At 40.6% G+C, this 24,766-nt stretch overlaps 1 protein-coding gene across 2 annotated transcripts in view; it reads right to left on the bottom strand.

Annotated features, from left to right (window-relative positions):
- The window catches only part of MARCHF6 (membrane associated ring-CH-type finger 6), an 82,980-nt gene extending 58,462 nt beyond the window's left edge, over positions 1-24,518 (bottom strand). For both annotated transcript variants that reach the window (XR_008525137.2, XM_002815428.5), the window contains exons 1-3: positions 23,407-24,518; positions 1,047-1,143; positions 111-184 (exon numbers count right to left, since the gene is read on the bottom strand). Coding sequence is in view for 1 of the 2 variants with exons in the window: in XM_002815428.5 (XP_002815474.1) it covers positions 111-184; positions 1,047-1,143; positions 23,407-23,425 (190 nt within the window). In the remaining variant the exon portion in view is untranslated. The remainder of the gene's footprint in view (positions 1-110; positions 185-1,046; positions 1,144-23,406) is intronic.
- Positions 24,519-24,766: the final 248 nt, after the last annotated feature.

The raw sequence follows: 24,766 nt of genomic DNA, 5'->3' as shown, positions 1-24,766 counted from the left end.
AGTGCTTAAGCACTTTTTTCCCCCTTCCTCTGTCAACTGATCATATTAAACACCTTTATGCCACGAGTGATAACCAAAAAAAATGCAGTGAAAATGTCTAAAGAACTTACTTGGTGTAAAAGCAAATCTGTGCTTGCATAATTCACAGTATTCTTTTCGACTGTGTTTCAGCCATTGAACTAAGCTGTAATTATAAATAGATTCATAAGTACAGTGTTTACAACAAAGAAACATTAGTTTTGTTGAAAACATTGTTTTTATTAAAAATGTATATATCACAGAGCTTTTAGTTTCAAAATTTTCAAATTTAGAATATTCTTAACTTTTTGTAACTGCCTTCTAAGAATAAAAAACTACAACAGCTAGAGATAAAAACAACACATTTTTCTACCATTAAAAAAGGTTCAATTAATCAAAACTGTAATTTCCTCAAAGTGAAATGAACATGAAAGAATCTCTAAGCATCAACATCAGTTTTAATCCTGGTCTGATAATACTGGTACCTGGTAGCTAGGTCTGAATCCTGGTTCTGCCACTAACTGGCTGGCTATGTGGCCCAGGACAAGTTATCTAACCTTCCCATGCTTCAATTTCCTCATCTGCATAATAATAATACTCCACCTCATCACAGTTTTCTTATAAGGATTAAAAATGAGTTGAGATGTACAAAACACTAAGAACAGTTCTTGGCAAAAAGTACTTCACAAATGTAAGCTACTATTATGCCAAGCAAAACTAGAAAATCATAACACTTTCAGAGAACAAAATAAGCTCTCCATGGTAGAAATAAACAATGGGTAATTACGTGTACCTGGAAGACGATACACCAAAATAACAGCCATGATATTAAGAATTAATGGATAATTTCTTTTCCAAATTTTTAAATTTTTACAATAAAAGGGCTTTTTTAGTTTCCTGTGCTCAGGAAAATACAATAAAAATTTTAAAAATAATTACAGAGAAAGTACACTGAAATGATCCCTGTTACTGTATACATGACAAAACTGAAGCTCAGACTCACACAACTTTCTAAAAGTATGACTTACCATTCTTGATGGATAAACTTAATACTGCCAGTACATACACAAGGATGATAAAGCGGTTTCTCAGGTGTTCCTTCCGACCGACACACTCTACATATGTCTGTCAATGAAAAAGGAAAATTGAATTTCCTTTGGTTATAACTTTTTTAAAAAAACAAGAAACAAGCACAAACCAAAATATTGAACATTAAAGCAAGAATCTATCACTTGACAAAACATTAATAGTACGGAGAACTGAAAGTTGTGATTAAGTTGCTATTCAAGTATATATCTAAAACTAAAAAACTCCTAAATAATGTATTAAAAGATAAGTTGTTCCTTTGTATGACAGATTTTAAATAAACCAAAGTTGAAAATAAGAGAAACAGATGGTTTTATTTAAAACTGCACTCTCCACAACAAATAACAGAAATATGTAAAATCAGGTAACCATTAGCGTCCTAACAGTTTTAAACTCATCTTAACAATTTAACGGTTTAAAGTCCTAACAGCCTAAACTCCACAAAACACATGTGAGGACTCACCACAATAACAGCAGTTAGAAGACACGCTTTTTGTGTCGCCCCACCCCACAAGAGTGTAAGGTAGGCAGACACAGAAACACACACACATACAAACACTTTAAGGGTTGGTGGGGGGAGGGGATACCCCAAAGCCACAAAGGCACCAGGCCACAGAGAGATGAGCCAGAAGCCACCTTAAGCAGAAGGGACAGCGCTAAGGGGTCCTTGGACCACAGCCCACCCCTCATGCCCAGCACTACAAGACTCTAGGGGCACATTTGTCTGTCTTCTGCCTGGTGTGGCCCCAAAGCAGCACGACGGCAGAGGAACCGCGACTGATCCTTCGCACTCTCACTCTAAATCTCCTACCCGGGTCCACTTAGGGAACCCTGGTTATAACTTGTATTTTAGACCGTTCTCAGCTATCCGTCAGGGCCAAGAGCCAATCCCTAGTGGCCTATCGGAGGGAGAATGGGCAGAAACTTAATGCACACTTTTGGCCTAATCTCTCACGGGGAATTCTTCCTTAACGACGACTTACTACAATCCCGATCCCCATCACTAATGGACTTAACGGGTCTCTGGCATCCATCGAATTCAAGTGAGCACATGCCGAGAGCAGTGTGGTGCATGGTTACAGGCATTGAAGAGCATCACAGGCCTGTGGCTACTCTTCTGTGGGTGGGGGTGCATGCCTTTTCTAGGCTGGTGGAGAGATCTATCTGTGTGCTAACCAGTTGGGCGATCCAGAGCCTAACTGCTCAATCTCAGATGGCTGAATGCCATTTGTCTAAATTGGGGGATGCCGAATGCTCACCTAACTGGTTAGCACGCTAGTCTCCCTGGTTATTGATTAACTACCAGTCAAATCTCCTCATCAAGTAGAAAAGCCATGCACCCCCAACACACAGAATAACTATCAATGGGACAATCCTGTCTGTGCTGGAAGTGGGTAAGGTTGCTCATGTTCAAGTTAAGCTGTCTCTACTGCTGTTGCCTTTCAGTTTCAGCTATGAACACAGACCTTCCCCCTACCACAACCCAAAGGGCTCTGGTTTCCTGGAAGCTGCTAGTGGGTCATGGACATTAATGCAGTGGTCAACATCACATTTATGTTCGTAACTATACAGGACCTGAACATCTTTAAACTTCCCACTTTCACCTTCATTCTTCGTTAATGAAAACATCCTTGGCAAAAGCTTTCACTCTGATCAGTCTTATTACTGGCCCAGAATTTGAGTCCTAGCGGTGCAATACTAATGCCCCAACTGCCCTGCTTAATAAGCTTCCTCAAAGTTCCAACGCAAACAAAATAGAACCACGCTCCCATTCCACGATTCCCACCAGCAGTATCCAGGCAGCCCACGCTACTTTGAACACTAATTTTCTTCAAAGTGCACACTTCAGCTCCAGGGAAACTCAGGGAAGAAGAGCCCGTAAGGTACCAAAAGACAAGAGGCATGGACTTTCTTGCAATGGACCCCGGCAGCACGTAAGATCCAAAAACAAGCATTTTAACTGCCAGGAATTCAGCACACCACATTGAAAGTGGGATTACCGTGGCTGCCAGCACCAGGCTTGCCCTGCAATAGATCCTCTTTAAAGGATTTAAACTGGACTCTTTCCAACTACAGGGCCTTGAAAGAGTTCTATGTTGTTTTAATCACTATCCTCCAGGGTTGGGAGTGGGTAATTTGTGCCTGCTGCATTCTTTAGATAGCGTATTAATTTATCAGGCTCTCTCTCTGCAGAACCAAATTGAGATTCCCTATTATTAAGATTCTTGGTCACAGTGGTCGCCTCAGTAGGCACTAAAACTGCCACCTAAGAGTGACAGGGCCATGGCGGGGGTGGGGAGAAAATGTGATTGATCTCTGTTACCTAGAATCACCAGAGTCACTGAAGCCACAGGTGTGGATCAGTTCTACAATAACCAGTTATCTATATAGGAGCTGAATCCTCATCCAGCCATTCACAACAATACTGTGGATTAACTTTTGAGACTGGCATGTGCTACTACTGTAGGGATCTACCAGGGAGGGTGGGTGCAAGTGTGGATGTACAGATCCCAGGCATAGGGTCTGGGCTCCCTAGCCCACACTCAGATGGCTGTGCAAGTAGGAAGTAGGGTATAACAGCCACAGCATGACAAAGGGTGTCCCACCCGTGGGACGCTGCCCTCCAGGAACATCGTGACTGGTCAGCCATTGACTATGGCCTGGGGTATGGCAAAGACAGTACTGTTGGCACGTTGCTGCCTGTGAGATGCAAGGACAACAGGTGGAGTGATATCCATGTGGGTACAGCAATTGGTCCCTTGGTGGGCTCATTCAATGATACAAAACACTGCCACCTAGGCAACCTAGCCCTGCGTGGCCTGAGAAAGCTGTGGTCGGGACCAAAGCAGTGGCAAACTCCAGGGCACATTCACCACAGGAAGCACTGCTCACTCCAAGTGGATGGCCAGCTAGCGAATGGTGGAACAGGACAGGTGGAGTGGGGAGAGAGACACGGATCTCCACTTAGAAGGATGTAGACACACACATGAATTAGGGCACTGATTTTTCAGAAGACCCCTGTCCTTCTGAATGACAAACCAACAAACAAGATACTAAGCAAACCCAACAACTCTAAAATCAAGCCCCAGAGCTCTGCTTGGCCTAGAGAAGAGAACTGGGATCCCAAGTTTCTCACTCAGAGAATGCAAAGACACAACTACTATCCTAGTAACACTTAAGTTTTTTGTTGCTGTTATTGTTTTTGTTTTGTTTTGTTTTTTAAGAGACAGGGTCTTGCTGTGTCACCCAGGCTGGAGTGCAGTGACACCACCACAGCTCACTGTAACCTCTAACTCCCGGCCTCAGGCAATCCTCCCATCTCAGCTCCCAAAGCACTAGGATTACAGGTGTGAGCCACCATGCCCAGCCCCTAAGACTTCTTTTTCACTTATTGTCTTGCCAGTTTGCAGTGGTATTTTCTAGAGGCTATATGAGACAATAGAATGAATGCAGCTAGAGATGAAAAGACCCAGCTGCTTCTCATTAAAATAGGTATTAAAGAGATTGGCAAATATAAAACAAATCCACTTTCCTCATCAATTTTGGGAGTTTGGAATAGTTATTTTCACAAAAAATAGTATTTACATTAACACATAATGAGTGTTGTTATTTTAAAGCAAATTAATAAATACTTCCAAAATTGTTCTTCAAGGAGTTCGTCAAGAGGAAGAACAAGTGCATTAATCATGTGTTACTTTAAGTGGTCTGGATTACATGAAAACAATGACAGGTTAGGTCTCAAGTGGGGAAAAAAAAAATCCTAAAGGGAATTCTAACATATTATTATTTCCAAGCAGTATTAATAACTCTTTAAAATCTCCCTAGCATCTATTTTCACATAGAGTCAATTGTATAATGAAGTATAAAAAATTCTAATGAATGGATTAATGATCACTATTGCTACATGCTTTTAAATCAAAACATATTTTATAAAACTACTGAAATGACCACACTTCATAAAGCATTATGTCCACTAACAATAGTACACAGACATGATAAAAAAAATAAAGATCTTTAAGATGCTATGGGTTTTCTCCCCCCTCAATTGGGTCTTAGGAGAAAAACAAATATAAGGAAAATGAAAATTAATTTTCTGCTCCATTATGGAGCAGAAAACATCAAAATCCAAAATGATGTTTTCATATTCTCAAAATTAATTTTAAGTAATTGGCATTTGATCTTCCATGTCTCTATGTCTTTTTTTTTTTTTTTTTTTGGCCTACTCACATTGGCAGCAATAAAAATTACTATTTTGAAATATCTATGGGGAGTGGGCATTACGGGAGCACACCACCACATTCGGCTAACTTTTTTAGGAGATGGAGTCTCACTATGTTGCCCGGGCTAGTCTCAAACTCCTGGCCTTAAGCAATCATCCTGTCTCAGCCTCCTGAATAGCTGGGATTATAGACACCAGCCAGCAGCAACTTGCATGTCTTTTAATTTCTATTTGGTATAATGTAGTAGAAACTTTAATGAAGGCATTTTAAAAGACTAGCCACTGCCTCAAAGGAAAAAAAGTATAAAAAAGCACAACATTCAATTGTTACTTTGACATCAGTTAAGAACCACCCTTTATTTCATTACCTACTGATATGGTTTGGCTGTGTCCCCACCCAAATCTCATCTTGAAGTCCCACGTGTTGTGGGAGGGACCCAGGTAATTGAATCATGGGGGCAAGTCTTCGCAATGCTGTTCTCATGATAGTGAATAAGTCTCACGAGATCTGATGGTTTGAAAAACAGGAGTTCCCCCCACACAAGCTCTCGCTCTCTCTCTTTTTGCCTGCTGCCATCCCTGTAAGTGACCTGCTCCTCCTTGCCTTCCGCCATGATTGTGAGGCTTCCCCAGCCACATGGAACTGTAAGTCCATTATAAATCTCTTTCTTTTGTAAATTGCCCAGTCTCAGGTATGTCTTTATCAGCAGCATGAAAACAGACTAATACACCTACCATCTCTACACACAGTTCTAAGCACTCCAAATGTATTCTGTCATTTACTCCTCACAATACCTATCTCATAGTTTGGGAAACTGAGGTTGAAAGGGGTAGTGTAATATAACACATCTAAGGCCACACAAGACTAAGGAGAAGGCAGTATACAAGAGATCTAGGATATTACTGAACTGTCACACTTTCAGAAAACTGGCTGGAAATCTAAGAATAGCTAATTCTATTTCAGTTACTGAGAACCAAGTAATTATCAACCAAGCGTCAAATGAGGATTAAAAACTAGCTCCCAATTCCAAGAGTACTCTCCTTTTGACCTTATCATGCTTCTTCCCCACAACTACCTTCATCAAGCAATCAGGTTATCGTGAATGTTTTATTTTTTTCATAATGTCAATATTCTATTTATCTGCTCCTCCAACTTTATCATATTCTCCCACTTGCACAGCAGACTGCTCCATCTAGTAAAACATAAATTACTGAAATATAAAGATAAAAAATAACCAGGTAGTACAGCAGCTAATTAAAAAGTGGTTTTATTACTGCCAACCTGAACATTTCCACAGTTTACCAAGTTCTCTTTGTGAATTATCTGTTCAAGTTCTTTGTCCAGTTTACTAATCAAGGTCTCAACAGTAAGAAAACTAAAAAAACAAATCAGCTTTGTGCTGGGTTAGGTAAAAAAAAGAAAGAAAATGGTTTGAAAAAAAATCAGCAAAAGATCTGAACACACCAAAAGAGGAATAAAAAATTTTAAATATTCAAGTCACTCAAGAAATGCAAATTTAAATCACAAGAAGATGGTGATGGTTGCACAACAAGGTGTATTTAATGCCACTGAAGTATATACTTAAAAATAGTTAAAATAGTAAATTTTATTACATATACTTTACCACAATCAAATTTTTTAATAAAAATCACAGTAACGCCAGGTATGGCAGCTCACACTTGTAATCCCAGCACTTTGGGAGGCTGAGGCAAGAGGATCACATGAGCTCAGGGGTTCAAGACCAGCCTGGGCAACATAGGGAGACCCCCCATATCTACAATAAAATTTTAAAATTAGCAGGGTATGATGGCGCCTGCTTGTAGTCCCAGCTACTCAGGAGGCTAAGGCAGAAAGATTGCTTGAGCCCAGGAGCTTGAGGCTATAGTGAGCTATGACGGCGCCACTGCACTCCAGCCTGGGTTTATAAGCAAGATCCTGTCTCGAAAAAAAAAAAAAAAATCACAGTAAGATACTCCCATACCTATTGAAACGGCAAAAAAATGAAAATAAAAACACCCTTACCAGACAATCCAGAAATCCTAATATATATTTAACCTGATAAAATGAAAACTTATGTTCACACAAAAACCTATGTGAGTATGTATAATGGTTTCATCCTTAATTCCCCAAAACTAGAAACAATCAACTCAAGAATTCCACAACTGGGTAACAGATAAACTGTGGTACATCCCTACAATAAAATACTAAGCAATAAAAGGAAATGAACTAGTGATACATGCAACGATGATGTGGATAACCCTCAAACATTGTATTAAGTTAAAGAAACCAGACTCAAAAGACTACATACTGTGTGGTTCTATTTATGCCATTCTAGAAAAAGCAAAATGATAGGGACAGAAACAGATCAGTAGTTGCCAGGGGCTGGAAATGGGGGACAAAGTTGACTATAAAAGGGTAAAGGATATTTGCAAGGGGGGGTAATGGAACTATTCTATACCTTGACTGTGCTGGCTATATGACTGCATGTATTTGTCAAAATAGATATTAAATAAGGTAAATTTTACTGTATTTAAATTATACTTTAATTTGAAAAATGAAATTGAAAGGCCTTCTATAGTAGTGTCTACACAGACATGTGGGAAGAAAGAACAAATAAGAAAGAAGGATGACATGAAAAAAAATACTTGTTCCCTCTCTAAAATGTCATCTAATGAAATTGTAGATTGAAGTGTACACCCAATAAGCACATGTTTTTCATCCAACCAGGTAGAAACTGATGTTGTTTAGGGACTGTGGAAATCATCAGCATTGGTCACCAAATATTTCTCACTTTCCACTTTCTGGGCATACACTGAAACTGTACTTCCCTGCCACCTCTGAAATTAGGCATGGACATGTAACTTACTTTGGTCAATGAAATATGAGGTACAATGACAAGTACCCCTTCTTGGTAGAAGTGTTTGAAAGCCAATGAACACAATTCATCACACTGCATTTTCCCTGCCTCAACGGGCGTGGAAGCATGCAGTAAGGGATGGAGCTTCCATCAAGCTGGGTTCCCCAGTGACTACAGTTAGCAAAAGCACTTCCCCCTCCACCCACATTGGAATTTTTTTTTTTTTTTTTTTAAAGAAACAGAGCCTTACTTTGTCATCCAGGCCATCCAGGCTGGAGTGCAATGGCACAACCATAGTTCACTGCAGCCTCAAACTCCTGGCTGGGCACGGTGGCTCACGCCTGTAATCCCAACACTTTGGGAGGCCATGGTGGGCAGGCTGCTTGAGATCAGGAGTTTGAGACCAGCCTGGCCAACATGGTGAAACCCCATCTCTACTAAAAATTACCCAGAACATGGTGGCACACACCTGTAGTACCAGCTACTCGCGAGGCAGAGGCAGGAAAATCGCTTGAACCTGGGAGGCGGAAGTTGCAGCAAACCGAGATGACGCCACTGCACTCAAGCCTGGGCAACCAACAGAGCAAGACTCTATCTCAAAAAGAAACAAACAAAAAACACTCCTGGGCTCAAGTGATCCTCCTGCCTCAGCCTCCCAGCTGGGACTACATGTACACACCACCATGCCCAGCTAAATTTTTCTTTATTTTTTGTAGAGACAGGGTCTCTCTATTACCACGTTGCCCAGGCTGGTCTCAAACTCCTGGGCTCAAGCAATCCTCTGGCGTTGGCCTCCCAAAATGCCAGTATTATAGGTGTGAGCCAATGTGCCTGGCCAAGAAGTGATTAACCTTTTGATGCTTTAAGCTCCTGAGGTTTAGGGTAGTTTGTGACTATGACATAACTTAGCTGATCCTATTTTATACAGAATCTTAGCAGCTTTGCAAAAACATGAAGCAAGTACGACTATTACAAACATACAAAGTCAAAAAAAGAATAGCCTGTTTTGTATACTAGTTCCAAACCCACCACCCAAAACCTCAACAGAGTAACAAGGCCAAGGCTACAAAAAAAGTGAAGTCTACAAAAGGCTCAGCTTAAAGTCCTTTACTAAAAATTAAACCACCGAAGTAGGTTCTGTGGCAGATTGAGGCTCCCCCCCATCAGATTCTTATGCAGTAAAATTATGAATCTTGCTCAGGCCAAAGGAAAATCAGGGCATCTTGCTTGTTATGAACGCAAACCTACTTAGAAACAATATGGCAAAGCTCTTCCTGGTTTTCAAAGGGAAATTTCTATTTAATCCTGTAGCAATTTTTGTTGCTGTATTTGAATACCTAATGTCTTTACACACGCATACCTTTTAAAGATTCCACCAAAGAGCTTGGCTCAATAAACAATAGGTTTTTTTTTTTTAATAAAAAAAAACCTTCAAATCCTTAGTAATTTTTCAAATTCTTATAGAGATTGCCCAGGAGATGAGAAAGAAAGAAAGAAAACCACCACCAATGCGAGAAGGTTATCAAATTGGTGCCTACTGTGGAAGTCAGCCCATTTCATCAAAGTTTTTCTAGCCAACAGTACAGTTCAATAATTTATCCTAAGTGCCTAGTATGAGGAAAAAAATAAAACTCTAAGTTTTGGGGTACATGTTATAACTCTTAAGCTATTATCTATCTTGAAAGTTCTTTGATGTAAGACTTTAAAATCTCTCCACTTACCTTCTGGTGTTAAATCAGTGATAATTTAATATACAAAGGATTATTTTTTATTACTAACAGACTTTAGATTTTAGAACAGTCTTAGATTTACAGAAAATATGAAGAGAGTACAGAGTTCCAATATACCCAGCACACAATATCCCCTACTATTAACATCTTATTAGGATTTGTTACATTTTTGTTACACTTAACCAATATTGATACATTGTCATTAACTCAAATCCACAGTTTATTCCGATTTCCTTAGTCTTTACCTAATGTCCCTTTTCTGTTCTAGGATCCACATATATTTAGTTGTCATGTCTCCTTGGGCTCCTCTGGGCTCGGGCAGTCTCTCAGATTTTCCTTGTTTCTGACGACCTTGGCAATTTTAAGGAGTACTGGTCAGGTATACTGTAGAATGTCTGTTTATTGGAAATTGCATGATTCATGAATAGACTGGGGCTATGGGTTTTGGGAAGGAAAAATCACATAAAGTGGCATCTTTATCATATCACATCATATCAAGGGATATGCCATCAACATGATTTGTAACTGTTGGAGGCCGAAAGATTGAGGGTCGTGATCAACTCAGTATACCACTGGAGGCTATAAGAGTGAACAGCAAACTGTTCTCATAAACACAGAATGTTGGCAAACTGACAAACTGCCTATGCCACCCAGAAGGAATGCTGAAGGCAGTCACACCCCAAGCTCAGTGTTTCTTGTGATTAGGTACATCTGAAGCCTGTTAGTAATAATATGAACGTGTGATCAATTAAGCAGCTGACCAGTCGTTATCACCTCCCCCCTGCTCTTTCTACCCAATAAATACAAAGGGCTGTGGAAGCTACGCTGCTGCCTTTGCTCACTAGAAGCAGGGAGCCCTCTTTTTCTTCCCCTGGACCCTTCCTTTAAAAGTTTCTTTTGTCTTAAGTTTTCATTTCTACATTTGTCCCCCTTCACTCAGTCTCATAATGACGGTCTCAAGTAATAACCGTGGCACTATGCCACATATAACTGTTAATGTTGACCTTGTTCATCTGGCCGAAGTAAACAAGGAATGTTTAATATGTAATTATCAATAAAATTTTTACAATTAGTAGCTACAATTATAGTAGACAATTTTGAAAATATATTAAAAATATTACTCAAAATGTCTGCAGATAACCTATATAGCCCAAAATAGGGAAGCAGCTATATAAATGGTGCACATTCACTATATAGAATGTATACAGTCCCTTAAAAATAGCAAATACAAGGCTAGGCGCAGTGGCTCATGCCTGTAATCCCAGGACTTTGGCAGGATGGATCACTTGAGTCCAGAAGTTTGAAACCAGCCTGGCCAACATGGCGACACCCATCTCTACTAAAAATACAAAAACTAGCCAGGCATGGCAGCACACGCCTGTAGTCCCAGCTACTCAGGAGGCTGAAGTACAAGAATCATTTGAACCCAGGAGGTGGAGGTTGCAGTGAACCAAAATTGCGTGACTGCATTCCAGCCTGGGCAACAGACCAAAACTCCATCTCAAAAAAATATATATATACATGTATATGTAACTATTTGCTAATATGGAAAGAGATATAACATTTTTAAATGACCACACTCCCTTACTTCCAACTAGGTAAAAACACCATAGCCTAAAGGAGAAAATGCAAAAAAATGATAGCCACTGTAATTGGGCAGACGAGAACATGGGTAATTTTTCCTTACTTTCTCGTCCCCAAGTAGATAGTGTTTAATTGCTACTTTTACAATTACAGGCAGAAAAAAAAATGTTTAACTGCTCAAATTTTACAAAAAATATTTCCTTTTTGAGAGTGAGCGTATACCCATAAACAAAACATGTGGGTTTGGGAATTAGGTCTTGCAAACACAGTTTAAAAATTCCAATTCTCAGCCAGGTGCAGTGGCTCACGCCTGTAATCCCAGGAGGCTGAGGTGGGCGGATCACCTGAGGTCAGCAGTTCATGACCAGCCTGACCAACATGGAGAAACCCCACCTCTACTAAAAATACAAAATTAGCCAGGTGTGGTGGTGCATGCCTGTAATCCCAGCTACTCGGGAGGCTGAGGCAGGAGAATCGCTTGAACCCGGGAGGCGGAGGTTGTGGTGAGCCGAGATCGCGCCATTGTACTCTAGCCTGGGCAACAAGAACGAAACTCTGTCTCAAAAAAAAGAAAATTCCAATTCTCTATGTACCCCAAAGTTTACTTATTTTAGCTCACCAGATTACTATTGTTACTAAATTAAAAATTCACCTGTACTGTTGGTCCTGGAAGCCTGAAAACTGCACTTTCTGGCCTCCTTGCCAACTAGGCTTAAGTTAGAGTCTGTCAATGAGAAGCACTTCTGTGAGATCAGAAGAAGCAGGGAGGCTGGGTGCAGTGGCTCACACCTGTAATCTCAGCACTTTGGGAGGCTGAGGTGGGTGGATCACCTGAGGTCAGGAGTTCGAGACCAGCCTGGCCAACATGAAGAAACCCCGTCTCTACTAAAAATACAAAATTAGCCGGGCATGGTGGCGTGTGCTTGTAATCCCAGCTACTCAGGAGGCTGAGGCAGGAGAATCGCTTGAACCTGGGTGGCAGAGGTTGCAGTCAGCCAAGATTGCACCATTGCACTCCAGCCTGGGCGACAAGAGCGAAACTCTATCTCAAAAATAAAAATAGAAAAGAAGCAGAGAAACAGCAAAACCATTTTCTACTTGTTTCTAAAAACCAGCAGTTGCAGCTAATGGCAGGTACTGCAGACTCCTGCTAACAGATACGCAAGTCATGGTGGAGATTCTGCCAATAGCTGTGGGCAACATCAAGCTTCAGCAGCACAGGCAATGAATGATTCCAACAATTTCAGCAGTAATGAGCTAGTTATTCATGTATCCCCTTCTCAACTCCAAATTCTCCCTTTCAGTCCCTGTTCAGTGATAGGGATGCTAAGCTTTTCTTTTCTTTTCTTTTTTTTTTTTGGCTGGGGGCAGTTAAACTTTGCCAGTAGAGGGTGCTGGAGGGATATCTAAGAAGAAAGGGGTGTTTTCTAGCTCCTGCCACACTATCAGTAGTTTTGTTTTAATGAACACCTTCATACAGCCCTGCTGATGAGGACCCAACACACTCCAGGACTTGCACAGGTACACACAGTGATATCCCAACTCCCTCTGCATAACTGCCCATCAACCTTGGCTCACCTGTACCCTGGAAGGTTGCTTTCTGCTCCCCAGAAGTGGTGTACCACTTTACACTCCCACCAGCAGTATATGAAAATTCCAACTGCTCTACCTCCCTACAAACACTTGGTATGGTCAGTCATTCTATTACCACTTTAGCCACCGTAATAGGTATGTAATGATACCTCACAGTAGTTTTAATTAACAATTTTATTGAGATATATGTCATAAAGTTCACCAATTTAAAGACTTCAATTGTTTTAAGTATATTTACAGTTATGCAACCATCACCATAATCTTTTAGAACATTATCATCATCCCAAAAGGAAACCCTGTAACTATTAGTGGATACTTCCTACTCCATCTGCTCTCCCCAGTTCCAGACAACCACCAATTTCTCTATAAATAGATTTGCCTATTCTGGACATTTCACACAAATAGGATCATAGAAAATATGTTCTTCTGTGACTGGCTTATTTCACTTATCCTAATGTTTATGAGATTTATCCAAGTTGTACCATGCATCCATACTTAATTCCTTTGAATTGCTGGGTAATATTCTATTTTACAAATAGACCACACTTATCCACTCATCAGTTGATGGGACACTGGGTTGTTTCTATTTGGCTATTATAAATAATACTGCTAACTCATATACAGGTTTTTGTGTGAATATATTTTTTGAATTCTCTTGGGTATATGAAATTTCTGGGTCATATGGTTACTCAGTTTATCTTTTTGAGTAATTACCAAAATCAGTCACACTATCTTACATTCCTACCGGTAATGAATGAAGGTTCCAATTTTTCTACAATGCTTACCAACACTTACCTGTTCTTTCTGATTATAGCCATCCTAGTAGGTGTGAAGTGGTATCTCATTACGGTTTTGACTAACGATGCTTAGCATCTTTTCATATGCTTAATAGCCATGTACATGTATTTTTTAGTGAAGTGTCTATACAAATCTTTGGACCATTTTAAAAACTGAGTTATTGTTTTCTTATTATTGAGTTCTGAGAGTTTTTTATATACTCCAAGCCCCTTATAAGATATATTTTCTGTATCCTGTCTTCATTCTGTTAACAGTGTCTTTCTAATTTTGAAAGAAATTCTGAATTTTGATGCCATCCGATTTATCCACTTCTTGTATGGATCATGCTTTTGGAGTCATACCTAAGAAATCTTGGTCTAATCCAAGATTCCGAAGAATTTCTCCTATATTTTCCCCTAGAAGTTTCATAGGTTTAGGTTTTTCATTGAGGTCTAACAGCCCTTTGAGTTAATTCTGGTATATGGCACAAGCTATAGCTCAAACTTTTTTTTTCCTACAACTATTCAACTATTCCAGTGCCATTTGTTGAAAAACAATATCCTTTATATTTTATGCAATTGCTTTTGCACTTCTGTCCAAAAATCAACTGTCCATGTATGTGTGGATCTATTTCTGGACTCTATCCTACACTATCAGACCAATGGATTATAATTTAACAGTTAATTTAATTTTTTAAGGTGATTGCCATGTTTTCAGATACAACATTAAGCAACTAACACTTGTCAAGTTTTGACATAGTATCAAAGAATATACAAACATCTGAAAATATTCATCCCTTTTCAAGCTATAAATCTGTGTGATGCCGAATTTTTATATACACTACCCAAAACACTTAACAAAGTGACTGCAAAGGGAGAGATGAGAATCCAATTGTCTTATAATAATCCAGATAACGTTATTTTTATTAACATATATTGAGTTTATTGTTACTTTTAAATATTCTAAATAATGTGTGTTCATTCTTCATTTCTAATATGGTAAATATCTATCTTTATATATAAAACCCACATAAACAAAAGTCCTTTGGGTCCTCAATTTTAAGAATGTAAAGGGGTCCTGGGACAAAGCTTTGGAAACCACTACTCTAGCTACATCAATGCTCTTCAAACTGTTCCATTCAATAGAAATGCCTCTTGGCACTTTTCAAGGACTTGGAATGAAGAAATGAAACATGCAGAAAACATTGTTACACAGGTCCTAGATATGTAGTAGATATGTACCCAATATTTGGTAAATGGGGAAGTAATCAAAAAAGACATGGAATCTCCAATATTCTATTTCAAAAGTGTTATAACAGAACTGCACCCTAAACAGGGTAAATTTGTGTGTAAATTATACTTTATTAACCTGATTCCGTCTTTACAGAATACATTAAGAGGTGACAGAAGGGAAAAAGAGAGACAGGAAAGTAAAAATGGTATTATAGCCAGGCACAGTGGCTCACACCTGTAATCCCAGCACTTTGGGAGGCCGAGGCGGGCAGATCACCTGAGGTCAGGAGTTCAAGACCAGCCTGACCAACATGGAGAAACCCCACCTCTACTAAAAATACAAAATTAGCCAGGTGTGGTGGTGCATGCCTGTAATCCCAGCTACTCGGGAGGCTGAGGCAGGAGAATCGCTTGAATCCAGGAGGCGGAGGTTGCCATGAGCCAAGATCGCGCCATTGCACTGCAGCCTGGGCAACAAGAGCTAAACTCCGTCTCAAAAAAAAAAAGATATTATAATGAAGTTAAGTTATAAAAAGTAAGTGTACAGGGAATGCTTCAGTCTTCCAAGCCTTCAAGAATTCATGTCTATCATGGGCTGAATTGCACTGCCCCTCCCCCCGTAATTCACGTGTTGAAGCCCTAACCTGCACGTATACATAACGTAACTATATTTGGAGACAGGATCTTTAAAGAGGTAATTAAGTTAAAATGAGGTCCTTAGAGTGGGCCCTAATCCAATATGACTAGCGTCTTTAAAAGAAGAGATTAGGACATAGAGGGACAACCACATGAAGACATCGAGAGAGAAGAACACATGAAGGCACAGAAGACAATCATCTACAAGCCAAGGAGAGAGGCCTCAGAAGAAACCAGGCCTACCAACACCTTCATCTCAAACTTCTAGCCTCCAGAGTCGAGAAAATAAATTTCTCTTAAGCACCGAGTCTGTAGTACTTTGTTACAGCAGCCCCTGCAAACTAAAACAACGTCTAAAACTGAACTACTTATCTCTTTCCATTCCCATTTGAAATAATATAAAAATCAATCATTTTTAACTCCTCCTCCTCCTATTACCTCTTCAATTACTATGTTCCATTAATTCTACCTTGGTCTATTTCTGCTTTTCCATTCTTTGCCTTCCCTCTACTTTAATGCAGCTCCTATATCTCATCTCGCCTACTGCAACAGCATTCTAAAATAAAGTCTGAATTATTAAGTTTTCCCTTGGGGGGTTCTTACTTCCTATTCACTTTTTAAGAACTCTTTCTGTTCTACCTGTATTATACTAAAAATAAGTGATCTTCATATTCTTACAGAAGAGAAGTAAAACCCACTAAAGTAAGCGTGGCCTGGAAGAAACAGGAAGTAGGCGTCTGGAAGAGGATAGCCCAGCAATAATCACTCACAGGACTTTAGTCTAAAAAGTATTCTAATTGAGCAATATAGCAGATCTCTTTTAGACGGTCTTACCAGCTCAAGAATGGACACAGCCAGTCACGATTCTTATTCTTCCATTACCTTTCCCACCACCACCCAGCTACCTGGATCAAAAGGATAGGTAACTGACCCAAGATGAGCCAGTGAGATTCTAGCTTCCAGAAATTTGAATTTAAGACAAACAAAAACTTGTCTTAACCAGGAAAGAGATAGACTCAGTAACCCTGGGGGATTAGTTTCAGGAACTCCACAGGTGCCAAAATCCACAGATGCTCAAGTCCCTTATGTAAAACAGCATAGTATTTCCAAGTAACCTACGCACATCCTTCCATATACAGGAGTCCCCTGAACAAAAGTTAGGGGCACCGACCTCCTGCACAATCAAAAATCCACATACAGCCGGGTGCGGTGGCTCACGCCTATAATCCCAGCACTTTGGGAAGCTGAGGCAGACGGATCACCTGAGGTCAGGAGTTCAAGCCAATATGATGAAACCCCATCTCTACTAAAAATACAAAATTAGCCAGGCATGGTGGTGCATGCCTGTAATCCCAGCTACTCGGGAGGCTGAGGCAGGAGAATCGCTTGAACCTGGGAGGCGGAGGTTGCAATGAGCTGAGATGGTGCCACTGTACTCTAGCCTGGGCAAAAAGAGCAAAATTCTGTCTCAAAAAAAAAAAAAACACCACACACACACACAACTTTTGACTCCCCAAAAACTACTAATGGAATAATACTACTAATGGCCTACTGGTGACCAGAAGCCTTACCATAACATAATACAACATAAACAGTAGATTAATACATATTTTGTATTACTTTTTTTTTTTTTTTTTTGAGATGGAGTCTTGCTCTGTTGCCCAGGCTGGAGTGCAGTGGCGCGATCTCGGCTGACTACAAGCTCCACCTCCCACGTTCACGCCATTCTCCTGTCTCAGCCTCCCAAGGAGCTGGGATTACAGGCACCCGCCACCACATCCAGCTAATTTTTTGTATTTTTAGTAGAGACAGGGTTTCGCCATGTTGTCCAGGCTGGTCTCGAACTCCTGACTTCAGGTGATCTGCCTGCCACTGCCTCCCAAAGTGCTGGGATTACAGGTGTGAGCCACCGCACCCAGCCTTTGTATTACATTATACTAGGTATTATGAGTACTCTAGAGATGATTTAAAGTACAGATCTGTGAACACCACAGTTTGAACTGCATGGGTCCACTTATACATGGATTTTTTTCTTCAATAAATATATTGGAAAATTTTTTGGAAATTCACAACAATTTAAAAAAACAGATAAACTGTGTAGCCTAGAAGGAGCAAAAAAAATAAAATTATGCCATGAATGCATAAACTGTATTATATGTATCACATACTGTATTACATGCTGCATTCTTACAATATGTATTGTAATATTATATACTGTATTCTATATTATATACTTCATTCTTACAATAAAGCTAGAGAAAAAAATTAAGAAAATCAGAAGGAAATTACATTTACAGCACTGTACCATATTTATTGATACCTGTCTGTTTACAAGATAAATCATTCCGAAATGGCCAGCAACCACAGCTACAAACCTCAATCTATGGCACATATGAAGCAATTTGACTTTTTCTTCATGTCATGCCTTTTTTCAGCTTCCTGGAGCACTTCCAGCATCACTTAGTGGCACCTCATATGGATCCCATCATGTTATTCAAAGTTTAGGGTACTGCACTAAATGCAATGAAAAATACAAGAGAATCCAGAGAGATACTTTTTACCATATACAATTTACTGGAGAGATGAGCTCCAACAACAGCAACACTTGAGCTCACAACAACAGCAACGGAAGGTGGCTACAAAATTATTACAGTAGCACAGTATGCACTAGGGTTAATTTCATGCAGTTATGATTTAATATTGTATCTTTAAGTTTCTTTACATCTCTCAACTGTGAATGGTGCCATGTACAGTCTCCATTACGTGTTTGTGTGTATAAGTTTTGATAAATTTTAACATTTCATGACAGATTTGTATATATTTTATGATAGTGAGTAAAACAGACTAGTATCTACATATATTTTATGCATTAATGACATAACTTTTTAACTTTCTCACTATTTCTAGACTACACAGTTCATCTGCAAGTTTTTTCAAATTGTTGCAAATCTCCAAAATTTTTTCCAATATATTTATTGAAGAAAAAAATCCATGTGTAAGTGGACCCATGTAGCTCAAACCCATGTTGTTCAAGAGTCAACTGTACTTTAAATTATCTCTAGATTACTTAGAATAATTATAACATAAATGTTATGTAGTCATCATACTGTATTGTTTGGGGAATAATGACAAGAAAAAAAGGCTGTACATGTTCAGTACAGAGGTAATCATCTATTTTTTTCCAAGTATTTTCCATCTGACATTGGATGAATCCACGGATGTGAAACCCGCAAATACAGAAAGCTGGCTGCATATCAAGACAATTTATGTCCCACGTCAGCTCAAAACCCTCCCATAGCTCCCTATCTCACTATAAAAGTCAATGAAGTCCTACATGCTCTCTCCCCATTGGCTCCATATCTTTCTGACCTCATATTATACTTACTCTTCTCCAACTCTTTTACTCCATTACAGCTACACTGCTCTCCTGGTTATTTCTTGAATACTCTAGGCATGCTCCCATCTTAGACACTTCACATAGGCTATACTCCCTCTGCCTGGAATGCTCTGCCCAGAGTATCTGCATGGCTAACTCCTTCTCCTTTGCTCCTCAGTGAGGCCTTTACTGCTATATTTAAAACTGCAACCCCTAGTGAGCCAAGATCGCGCCACTGCACTCCAGCCTGGGTGACAGAGCAAGACTCCGTCTCAAAAAAAAAAAAAAAAAAAAAAAAAACAACAACCCGTGCCCTCATATCCTGGCACTTCTTATTCCCTCCCAATTCACTGTTCTCCACAGCATTTATAACCTTCTAGTTATGCCATATAATTTATTACATGTTTATTTTGTCTTAAGCTAATAACTATAATGTAAGCTATGAAAAAAAGGATTTTCTCTATATTGTTCCTTGCCTAGCCCAAATGCATAAAATAGTGCCTGGCTCATAACAGGTCCTCAATAAACATTTAATGAATAAATGCATGTATGCTTGGTCACAAGCATGCCAAAACAGTGAAAGGTAATGTGTGGTAAGACACATGCAGCAGACATCTCTGGAAACAAAGAAGACCCTGTGGTTCTAGAAAGAGAGGAACTAGCTGTCTGATTCTGACAACTTTCTATCCTTTTAACTCATTTCTTCCAAATTTAAGTTACCTCAAATTTTTGCCACAGTGATATAGAACATGATCAACCATAACACTGTTTAGCTTCACACTTTTCGAATGAATATGTTCCATAAAGCATAAAGAACAGCTGCTTTGGTATTCTGTAACAAAATTACTAAGACTTTGTATTATGTTGTGCTAATACAAGCAGTAATTTAGCAAAATGGAAAAGAAAAAAAAAAACCCTCAGCTTTATATCACTGAGCCGAAATGTGGGCATTCTATGACAAAATGTTTAATATTATCTTTGAGAACTGCACATCAACACTTGCAACATCTATTCCAATATTGTACTGCTTTTCCTTTAAAAAAAAAAAAAAAAAAAGTATATCCTTGACCAAAGGATAGATTTTTCTCTGAAACTGAGAAATCTCAGTGCATTGCAAGATCAGACTCCTAACCCATAAAATGAGGAGGGCAAATGTCTAAGGTCTCCTATAGCTCTGAAGTTTAAAAATGTGAGGATGGATAGCAGTTGACATAACACATCTGCACTCATACAAATAACATATACACACTAAGAATGATTTGTCCATCCCTGTATTATGAGAATGGATTATAAACCTGTTGATTTTGCAAAAATTAATTTAATACTGAAAACACTTGAAGGATCTTTAAAATCTAGCAAACAATTAGTATGAAAGGGCCATGTTGGAACTGAGTATTACTACAAATGCATAACATTCTGAGCATCAGACTATCATATATGGTACCATCAGAGGCAAGCAATGTGCTATTTTTAAAAGGAAGGGAAGACTTACTAAATGCACGATTGATGTTTTTGTAACATTCTTAATCTCTTTGCTCAGAATATTAAAATATATTTTTAAAGGACAGAGAACCGGCCAAGAGCGGTAGCTCACACTCGTAATCCCATTATTTTGGGAGGTTGAGGCGGACAGATCACCTGAGGTCAGAAGTTCGAGACCAGTCTGGCCAACATGGTGAAATCCCATCTCTACTAAAAATACAAAAATTAGCAGAGCGAGGTGGCGCGCTCCTGTAATCCCAGCTACTCAGGAGGCTGAGACAGGAGAATCACTTGAACCCAGGAGGTGGAGGTTGCAGTGAGCAGAGATCATGCCACTGCACTTCAGCCTGGGCCACAGGGCAAGACTCCATCTCAGAAAAAATAAATAAATAAAATAAAATAAATAAAAAACAGAACCACAACAGTATTAGTGTTTTCAAAAGTAGGTGATACTGATTTTTTTTTAATTTCGTTTTATGTTTGGCCATATTTTGAATATCTCCTACCAAAAAATTTCTAATCAGATTTAAAAAACCTAAGTCACATTTTTTAAAGAAATAACCTATAATAACTGATTTCACAAATAGAACATTTTTTATTAGTTTTTTGGCATCTTTGCTCTATCATTTTTAATCCTCTATAACCCTCCCTTTTTCTTTGTTATTTCAACTTAATTTTAATTGTAAAAATGGCAGAAGACTTCCAAACTGGAATTTTGCAAAAGCAGGCATGAGAGTACAGCACTAAAATTCACTTGCATTTCATGACTAATAATTTCATAAAACAAAATAAAGCAAAATAAAGTGTCCACCAAATTATATAAATGATTCATCCTATAGAGGGAGTGACAAAAATAAATTTCAACATTGGACTTCTAGTATACACTCATAAATAAATACCTAATTTAAGTGCGAGTCTGACAGACATGAGCTTGAATCTTGCCTCTGCCATTTACTACCTGTATTATCTTGGACAAGTTACTTAATCATACTAACCATCAGTTTCCTCACCTGTAAAATGAAAATGCCGACTACCTAACGATGTGAGAGAATTAAATGAAATGTATATAAAGTGTTTAGTAAAGCACATACTACACGTTGAGTCTTCAGCACATGTTATTTTAATAGGGAACAGTATTCAATAAATAAATGTTATGTATACCTTATCCTGAGTATAATTTTAGAAGAGAAAAAATATATTCAAGCACTAGAAGTACAATGAAAATATTTCATGATTCCATATGTGCTTTGAGCGCAATTCCTGAATTACCACAGATTACTGTCACACCATAAAAGTATGCAAGTAGCAATGCCCAGGCCAAAAGAATGAGAATTGAATGTAATACGTCCGTACCTATCGTGTGATAAATACATGCCTTACTAGATTTACTCATTAAAACCTGAATCTAAAAGGATGTGAAACCTACGTAGATGGAAATTTACACGCAAGGACCACCTGTCAAAAAGAAATAGTTCCCAACCTTCAGCAGTTTCGCTTTACTATTTTTTCCAAAGGCGTCTCCAGTGGCGATCAGCTACACTCAGTGTATATAATAAACACACTGTGGCATAATGAAAGGGAAATTATTTGCAATCAGAATGCCTAGGTTCAAATCTGTCTCTTACTACCTGTGTAAAGCTTCGACAAGCTATTAAAATAACGAAGCCTACATTTCCACATGTATAAAAGATAATACCTACCTATTCCACAGGCTTTTTACGAAGATGGAACGCGAATGTACATCAAGTGCCACATGTTATAGTTGAGGTTTTTATTAAGGCAAGACTTCTTTAAAAAAAAATAAGTCGTTATCAACTCATTACATAGATAATATCAAACTTTTTTCACTCATTATTGCACTCCATGACGGCGTTTGATAATTCATTTTCGTTTAAAATCGCCAAAATCGCAACCCATAAGGTTGAAAGACGCTTATACCCCCATAAATATACCTAAAGTAGAAAAGCATTTGCACGATAACCGGAACATCAAAAAAGGCAAAATTTAGTAATTTCCTCTATAAACCCATGTAAAAACACAGCTGGTTAAAAATAATCTACTACCTTCAGTGGGTAAGAAAATGCGCTTGAAGAGACATAAGGTGTGGACGTTTATATCTTAAGTATTCATTTTACAAGGCTCAGTCTGTTCAATGTAACCGTATCCAAAACACACGCAATCGCAAAATAAAACAAAAAGAACCCTGCTTATAGGTGTCAAGGATTTAAAACCAAATGGATCGCAACAAAAGAGCCTCCCCGTTTAGTAAACAGATTCTCGAGCGGCAGGCAAGCCGAGGACCAGGCTTTTCAATAGGGGTCAGCTCACTCCACTCGGCCGTCACCTGGCGGGGTATTTTTCGCGAAGTTTCAAAGTCAACAAAGAAGTTCTGTCGCGAGGGGGGGTAGGGCCTGGCGAGCAATACGCAGAAGGACGTAAAGACAAAACCCAGTGGGGGAAGGGTGCGGAAAACGCCCCCGGACGGCAGCGGCAGCGACAGCGGCCCCCTCTTCTGGGCCAGCGCGCGACGGCGGGGACAAGGGAGGCCACGCCGACCTGGGGCAGCCCCGAGGCCCCGGCCCCGGGCCCTGCCCGGCAGGGTCCCCGCCCCCCTCGGCGGCGCGGGCGGGAAACGGCGGGGAGCGCGCAGAGGGTCACCTTCCGCTCCCCGGCCCAGAGGCCCAGCGGGTGGACAAACGGCCCAGGCGCCCGCCCCGCTGCGATCCAGCAGCCCACCTCGAGCGCCGCGGACCTGGCCGGGGCACGAACCCAGGCGCCGACGCAAGGGCTCGGGCGCCGCGCGTCGCCGACTTACCTTCCTCCGCGGTGTCCATCTTGTCTGGGGGGGCGGCGGTGACGCAGCCACGAGGCTCCCGCGGCCGGGCGGGGAAAGAGGGAGGGGAGAGGAGGAGGGAGCCGGGCCCGGGCAGGTGCGTACGCTCAGGTGCGAGAGAGGAAGCGAGAGGAAGGAGAGGGGAGAGGGAGAGGGAGAGAGGCTGACAGAAAGCGAGCGACTCGGGAGGGGGAGGGGCGGGAACACCTAGGGGCGAGGCCTGGGCGGGGCGCCGAGGCGGAAGGGGCGGCAGCTCCCCAACGACAGGCGGTGTCACTTCCGGCGGCCGCGGCGCGCACTGTCGGTCGGCTGCTAAGGAGGGGAGGCACCATCCTCTGGGGCGCGGCGAATCCTCGCGTGCGCCAGGCCGCCTGGGGTAGTCGCCGAGACTGCGCCGGACAGCGGGGCCGAAACCTAATCAGGAGCTGAGCTTTGATGGCGGCTTCTGGAGGGGCAAAGAAGGCGCAGAGCGGTGGGAGGAGGCTGCGAGAACCTAGCTCCCGCCCCAGCCGACGTGCGAGACACAGGCCCCGGCGCGGGGCTCTTCGGAAGGCCGGGAGGTGCCTGTGACAATGCGAGTCTGCGCCCCACGCTCCCGCACCGTGATGCCGAGGCCGAATGGCTAGAGTGGGCCCAGGCATCAGCATTTCTGTTTGGCACCCGGGCAGTTGTGGTGCACCTTTTGAGGAACTACTAAAGCCTGCCTGTGATGAAAAAGGCAAAAGCTGACTTCACCAAAATTACTCTCAGGGAGACTTCTCCATTTGGCTGGAAGGACTATTTGAGTAAACCGCTGAGGCTGGTGGTTGAAACATAATCCTCCTCTAAGGGAGATCGGTTCCGATACCCTGAGTTAGGGACGCTTGCCTGGGCAGAGCTAAGGGAAGAATGATCAAAAGCCAAGCTCTGTCCTCGTCAGCACGTCACCCTCCCTCACTGTAATCCTTGACTGTTTCTCTAAATGAAGAATTATTTAGAGAATATAAATTAGAAGGGCCGCCACGTCAGAATTGCCTGAGTGGGAGCTGTCTTTCCAGCCTCGAAAAATGTTTAAACAATATGCAGATGACCTAGCACAAATAAAGAATGCTAGCAACCTCTGTTATGTGTGAGTGATAGAATTGGGAGGGCCCCTCCCCCAATCTTCATCAAACAGAGTAAGGTTTAGAATAAAAATAATGAAATACAGTCTTTCAAAAAGAGCAGCGCTTGACTAATGTTACTGATGTCACTCATGTTACTCAAGGGAGGAAAGAACTCAAACTCTATATAATAATACCCACGGATTTCAAGGGCTGGCCCTGAGAATTAAAGCAGACAGCCAGTCTTTAAATTTGTTTTG

This window comes from Pongo abelii, chromosome 4 (assembly GCF_028885655.2).
Source record: "Pongo abelii isolate AG06213 chromosome 4, NHGRI_mPonAbe1-v2.0_pri, whole genome shotgun sequence".
NCBI lineage: Eukaryota > Metazoa > Chordata > Mammalia > Primates > Hominidae > Pongo > Pongo abelii.
The sequence above is the reverse complement of the archived record's forward strand: the minus strand, read 5'-3'. Positions and strand labels throughout refer to the sequence as shown.